General features: G+C 50.5%; 1 protein-coding gene across 4 annotated transcripts in view; it reads left to right on the top strand.

Annotated features, from left to right (window-relative positions):
- The first annotated feature begins 1,348 nt into the window (after positions 1-1,348).
- The window catches only part of LOC139240183 (tropomyosin alpha-3 chain-like), a 60,769-nt gene continuing 55,066 nt past the window's right edge, over positions 1,349-7,051 (top strand). Inside the window, exon 1 of one of the 4 annotated variants that reach the window (XM_070868608.1) lies at positions 1,349-1,616. In XM_070868608.1, coding sequence (XP_070724709.1) covers positions 1,488-1,616 — 129 coding nt within the window. In that variant the 5' untranslated portion in view covers positions 1,349-1,487. The remainder of the gene's footprint in view (positions 1,617-7,051) is intronic. The other 3 variants (XM_070868607.1, XM_070868606.1, XM_070868605.1) reach the window with 3 other exon arrangements.

Below are 7,051 nucleotides of genomic sequence, written 5' to 3'. Positions count from 1 at the left end.
CGGTAGTTATTTTTTATAATTTTAATATGACCAGCCTTTGAGATTGCTCTCAGATTGTCCAACATTTGGAGAAGATTTCTCTCAGATTGGCCAAAATTTGGAGATTCCTCTCAGATTGGCCAACATTTGGAGGAGGTTTCTCTCAGATTGGCCAACATTTGGAGCAGGTTTCTCTCAGATTGGCCAACATTTGGAGCAGGTTTCTCTCAGATTGACCAACATTTGGAGGTTTCTCTCAGATTGGCCAACATTTGGAGCAGGTTTCTCTCAGATTGACCAACATTTGGAGGTTACTCTCAGATTGGCCAACATTTGGAGCAGTTTTCTCTCAGATTGACCAATATTTGGAGCAGGTTTCTTTCAGATTGACCAACATTTGGAGCAGTTTTCTCTCAGATTGACCAACATTTGGAGCAGGTTTCTTTCAGATTGACCAACATTTGGAGCAGTTTTCTCTCAGATTGGCCAACATTTGGAGTTTTCTCTCAGATTGACCAATATTTGGAGCAGGTTTCTTTCAGATTGACCAACATTTGGAGCAGTTTTCTCTCAGATTGACCAATATTTGGAGCAGGTTTCTTTCAGATTGACCAACATTTGGAGCAGTTTTCTCTCAGATTGACCAACATTTGGAGCAGGTTTCTTTCAGATTGACCAACATTTGGAGCAGTTTTCTCTCAGATTGGCCAACATTTGGAGTTTTCTCTCAGATTGACCAATATTTGGAGATTTCTCTCAGATTGGCCAATATTTGGAGATTTCTCTCAGATTGACCAACATCTGGAGCAGGTTTCTCTCAGATTGGCCAACATTTGGAGCAGGTTTCTCTCAGATTGACCAACATTTGGAGCAGGATTCTCTCAGATTGACCAACATTTGGAGGTTCCTCTCAGATTGGCCAACATTTGGAGCAGGTTTCTCTCAGATTGACCAACATTTGGATGTTTCTCTCAGATTGACCAACATTTGGAGGTTACTCTCAGATTGGCCAACATTTGGAGCAGGTTTCTCTCAGATTGACCAGCATTTGGAGGTTCCTCTCAGATTGGCCAACATTTGGAGCAGGTTTCTCTCAGATTGACCAACATCTGGAGCAGTTTTCTCTCAGATTGACCAACATCTGGAGCAGTTTTCTCTCAGATTGACCAACATCTGGAGCAGTTTTCTCTCAGATTGACCAACATTTGGAGCAGTTTTCTCTCAGATTGGCCCACATCTGGAGATTTCTCTCAGATTGACCAACATCTGGAGCAGGTTTCTCTCTGACGGTTGGAGATCTCCCGCCCTTTCCCCCCCTCGCGCCCAGCGCCACCCACCCACCCACCTCTTCCAGCCCGCGCGCGCTGACCTCACTTCCTGGAGACGCTGGTGCGGTCGCTGGGCGGCAGTCAGTCGGTGCAGGAGGAGGCGGCGGCAGCAGCAGCAGCTCGGAAACTCCGCTCACTCTTCTCTCGCACACCGTGTGTCCGCCCGCCCCGCTCTCCCCGATGGCCGGCACCTGCCTGGAGGCGGTGAAGCGCAAGATCAAAGTGCTGCAGGTCCAGGCGGACGACGCCGAGGAGCGGGCCGAGTGCCTGCAGCGGGAGGTGGTGGTCGAACGCAAGGCTCGCGAGCAGGTGACTGGTCAAACGCTCAGCTCCCCTTTTGCTGGGGGCGGGAAGGGAGGGGCACGTACTACGTACGCGTAAGAAAGTCCACCCGACGTGCGCGCGACATCCCCTCAGGTGTGGGGGGTGCGTGTGTGTGCGCATGCGCGATGTTCCTCGGAGATGTATGTCTGTGTGTACACCCGTGACGTCCCCTCAGGTGTGTGTGTATATACACCCGTGACGTCCCCTCAGGTGTGTGTGTGTACACCCGTGACGTCCCCTCAGGTGTGTGTGTGTACACCCGTGACGTCCCCTCAGATGTGTGTGTGTACACCCGTGACGTCCCCCCGTGTGTGTGTGTGTGTACACCCGTGACGTCCCCCCGTGTGTATGTGTACACATGTGACGTCCCCTCAGGTGTGTGTGTGTGTACACCCGTGACGTCCCCTCAGATGTGTGTGTACACCCGTGACGTCCCCTCAGATGTGTGTGTGTACACCCGTGACGTCCCCTCAGATGTGTGTGTGTACACCCGTGACGTCCCCCCGTGTGTGTACACCCGTGACGCCCCCCCGTGTGTATGTGTACACACGTGACGTCGCCCCAGGTGTGTGTGTGTACACCCGTGACGTCCCCTCAGGTGTGTGTGTGTACACTCGTGACGTCCCCTCAGGTGTGTGTGTACACCCATGACGTCCCCTCGGGTGTGTGTGTGTGTGTACACCCGTGACGTCCCCTCGGGTGTGTGTGTATATACACCCGTGACGTCCTCTCGGATGGGTGTGTGTGTGTGTGTACACCCGTGACGTCCCCTCGGATGGGTGTGTGTGTGTGTACACCTGTGACGTCCCCTCGGATGGGTGCGGGCGCACGTGATGCCCCCTCAGGTGTGTTGGGGGGGGGGTATGCGCATGCGCGACGTCCCTTGGGTCGGTCAGTCTGTCAGTGTGTGCAATGTGTGTGTGTCAGTGTAATATCGGCCCCAGTAGCAGAGGAGTGTCGAGGTCGGGGCGAAGGAACGGGAGAGATTGCGGAGCGGCGTGAGCAGGGTCCAGGAGAGGCAAGAGTTCGGGGCCCCGGCTGAGGCGAGGGCCCAGGGGCAACCCACACTGCGATATGTGTGCGCGCACTGGGTCCGTGCAGCATAGCAGGTCTCCAGTTGTCCTGGTTAACCCTTGCCACTGGACCAAGATCGAGCTCTGTCAAGCCCGTGTGGTGGCTGGTGTGCAACGGCCACCCCACATTAAAAAAAAAATCCACGCACAGGCATCGTACACCCTTCAGGTTGTTGTTCGGGACCTGGAATATAAGATCCTTCATTGAAACATCTGTGAACTCCTTGATATCATCCCTTTTTGGCGTGGAAATGGGTCATCCTCGATTCGAGGGACTGTCTGAGAATGTAATATCACTCCCCTGGGGGTGGGGGGGTGTCAGTATAATATCACTTCCTCCTTGTGAGTGTGTTTTAAAGAAAAGAAAGACTTGCATTTATATAGCGTCTTTCACGACCACCGGACGTCCCAAAGCGCTTTACAGCCAATTAAGTACATTTTGAGTGTGGTCACTGTTGTATTGTGGGAAACATGGCAGCCAATTTACGCACAGCAAGCTCCCACACACAGCAATGTGATAATGACCCAGATCATCTGTTTTTGTTATGTTGTGTAACGTCACACTCCCTGGTGTATGTGTGTGTGTCCGTGCAACATCACCCCAGTGCACATGTGCAACATCTCAGTTTTGAGACATTACTCCTCGGTGTGTGTTGCCGATGTTTTCTCAATGGTTTTAGTGAGCTGTTTCATTATCAGAGCAGTGCACAGGAATTAAAATATTTGAAGGTTGGTGAGGCTGGGCTCCCTCAGCACTGCACTGGGAGTGTCGGCCTAGATTTTTGTGCTCAAGTCTCTGGAGTGAGACTTGAAGCCATGACCTTCTGACTCAGAAATTACGAACAAGTTACTGCAGTATATAAAAGATGTATGATCTTCAGTAAAAGCAGAGAACGTGTAGAAGTGTGCAACACATTTGCAGGCAGCTGACTCAGAAACAGATGTGTCCACACCTCGACTGGAGACTTGTCAGAATGTTGCACTCGATGGTCAACCTGTCTTTTGCACGCTGACTGATCTGTGCTAGCTACCAATTTCTGGTTGGGTTTGAACCCCAGATTAGCTCTTGAACCATAAAGTGAGTGGGGGGAGGGGGGAAGAATGTTAAATAGAAAATATTTTGTGTTACTATTAGGATATGAAATAGTGGATGTTGAAGTCTAGATCACTTTAAACAAGATTGGGAGAAAACTGACATTTAAGCTAGCTCTGGAGAGGGTACAGAGGATGTTGCCTGGAGAATTTTAGCGATGAGGAAAGATTGGTTAGGCTGGGTCTGTTTTCTTTGGAACAGAGGCGGCTGAGGGCAGAGTTAATTGAGGTGTATAAGATTATGAAGGCCCTAGATAGAGTGGATAGGACGGATCTGTTTCCTTTAACAGATATCCAGGGGGCATGGATTTAAAATGATTGCGTGATAAGGGAGTAAAGGGTTATGGGGAGCGGGCGGGGAAGTGGAGCTGAGTCCATGATCAGATCAGCCATGATCTTATTGAATGGCGGAGCAGGCTCAAGGGGCCAAATGGCTGACTCCTGCTCCTATTTCTTATGTTCTTATGATAGAAAGATTGGATGGGAATTGAGGAGAGCTTTTTTCACCCAGAGGGTGGTGGGGGTCTGGGGTGGAACTCACTGCCTGACAGGGTGGTAGAGGCAGAAACCCTCACCACATTTAAAAAGTACTTGGATGTGCACTTGAAGTGCTGTAACCTACAGGGCTACGGACCGAGAGCTGGAAAGTGGGATTAGGTTGGGTGGCTCTTTGTCGGCCGGCGCGGGACACAATGGGCCGAAATGGCCTCCTCCTGTGCCGCGAATTTCTGTGATAAGACAAAGCACAAGAGAACCGAATGGAAATAAAACTCAGCCGTTGACTCAACCAAGTGACACCACGAAGCAGCATCGATCTCTCCTCCCACTTCAGCCCAACGCTTCTCGTGCTGCTGCTGTCTGATTGTACGTTCTGCTCAGCAGCGATAACGATCGCTTGTGGTCATGCTTGCCTTTCCTTACCATATATAGATTTTTCTAACAAACATGCTTGCGCATCTCCCCATGATAGTGTTGGCGGTGAGTCACGGTACTCTGTTAAAGAGCGAGCGCGGGGCGGGGTGGGGGAGGTTTGCGGGGAGTACATGTGACAGTCACAGAAGCACGCCGTGTATGCTAGATTTTTTAAGATCTCCTGTGCCAATGCTGTGTGAGCTGCTTTGTAAAAAGGGATCATCAACAAAGTGTGATGGGGAAATTATTGCACGAAGTAAGCCTGACTTGCATCGAGTGTACAGCACAGAGAAAATAGGTGCAGGAGCAGGCCATTCGGCCCTTCGAGCCTGTACCGCCATTCAATATGATCATGGCTGATCATGCAACTTCAGTACCCCATTCCTGCTTTCTCTCCATACCCCATGATCCCTTTAGCCATAAGGGCCACATCTAACTCCCTCTTGAATATATCTAACGAACTGGTCTCAACAACTTTCCGTGGCAGAGAATTCCACAGGTTCACAACTCTCTGGGTGAAAAAGTTTCTCCTCATCTCAGTCCTAAATGGCTTACCCCTTATCCTTAGACTGTGACCCCTGGTTCTGGACTTCCCCAACATCGGGAGCAATCTTCCTGCATCTAACCTGTCCAATTCGGTCCAACGCTCCGTGCCGGTGTTTATGCTCCACTCGAGCCCCCTCCCACCCCTCTTCATCTCACCCCATCACCATATCCTTCTATTCCTTCCTCCCTCATGTGTTTATCTAACTTCCCCTTAAATGCATCTGAGCAGCTCGCCTCAACCCCTTCCTGTGGCAGCGAGTTCCACATTCTCACCGCTCTCTGGGTAAAGAAGTTTCTCCTGAATTCTCTATTGGATTTATCAGTGACTGTCTTATATTGATGGCCTCCAGTTCTGGTCTCCCCCACACCAGTGGAAACATCTTCTCTCCTTCTACCCTTCATAATCTTAAAGTCTTATCAGGTCACCCCTTGGTGGTGTGAAATGCAGTGCAGGTGGATATCTTGCTTTGGCGGTTGTGTCTTGGGACTGTTATAGGATTAGGTGTAGTTGGAGGCGAAAGTGCTCGAAGATCTGCGCCTCGAACACCCGCTTAAATCTAGAATATCATTTAATGGACACGCCGAGGGCACAATTAGTTTTCACTTTGAGTGGAACCGAGTGACTCAGCGATTTCAGGAACCGACCATGTTAAATGCTGTTTCATTCGCGGGCACACTCCAAACTTCAGTGAGCTGCGGAGTTACAGAATGCACAGACTGGATCTCCAGGCTCACTGGGCCATTGATGTTCAGTCCCAAACCCCACCTCCAATAGGTCAGGAGCCCTGGCAGAATTTTGCTACTGTTTTAATGATCCACTTGTGGCGGGGGTGTCGAAACCTAGGGGCCATCAATATAAGATAGTCACACATAAATCCAACAGGGTATTCAGGAGCTACTTCTTTACCCAGGGAGTGGCGAGAATGTGGAACTCGCTGCCACAGAAAGAAGAAAGACTTACATTTATATAGTGTCTTTGATAACCACCGGACGACTCAAAGCGCTTTACAGCTTATTGGAGTGTTGTCACTGTTGTAATGTGGGAAATGCGGCAGCCAATTTGTGCACAGCAATCTTCTACAAACAGCAATGTGATAATGACCCAGATATGCTGATTTTGTTATGTTGATTGAGGGATAGATATTGGCCAGCACACCGGGGATATGTCTACTTGAGAGAACAGGGCCTCAGTTTAACGTCTCATCCGAAATACAGCCCCTCCGACAGTGCGGCGCTCCCTTAGCGCCGCCCCTCCGACAGTGCGGCGCTCCCTCAGCGCCGCCCCTCCGACAGTGCGGCGCTCCCTCAGCGCCGCCCCTCCGACAGTGCGGCGCTCCCTCAGTACTGCACCGGGAGTGTCAGCCTAGATTTTTGTGCTCCAGTTCCTGGATTGGTACTTGAACCCACAACCTTCTGACCCAGAAGCGAGAGTGCTGCCCACTGAGCCACAGCTAACATACAGGGAGTTGTTGAGGTGAATCGCAGAGATGTGTGTAAGGGGAAGCTGGATAAACACGAGGGAGAAAGGAATAGAAGGATATGGTGATAAAGTGAGATGAAGAGGGGTGGGAGGAGGCTCGAATGGAGCTTAAACACCAGCACGGAGCAGTTGGACCAAACTCTCTGTATATTGGATAATATCGGGAGTGAATTTGTTTGCCCCAAACCCCGTGCTGACTCTCGCTGGGGTGCAGCTCTCCAGTTTCTTGCCAAAGTGGGTAGTCTCCATGTCTGACCCCTCAGCTTGATCTTATCCTGGTCCATTGTGGGGCGACAGCGCATCTTTACAAATCGCTT

This window comes from Pristiophorus japonicus, chromosome 30 (genome assembly GCF_044704955.1).
Source record: "Pristiophorus japonicus isolate sPriJap1 chromosome 30, sPriJap1.hap1, whole genome shotgun sequence".
Lineage (NCBI taxonomy): Eukaryota > Metazoa > Chordata > Chondrichthyes > Pristiophoridae > Pristiophorus > Pristiophorus japonicus.
The sequence above is the reverse complement of the archived record's forward strand: the minus strand, read 5'-3'. Positions and strand labels throughout refer to the sequence as shown.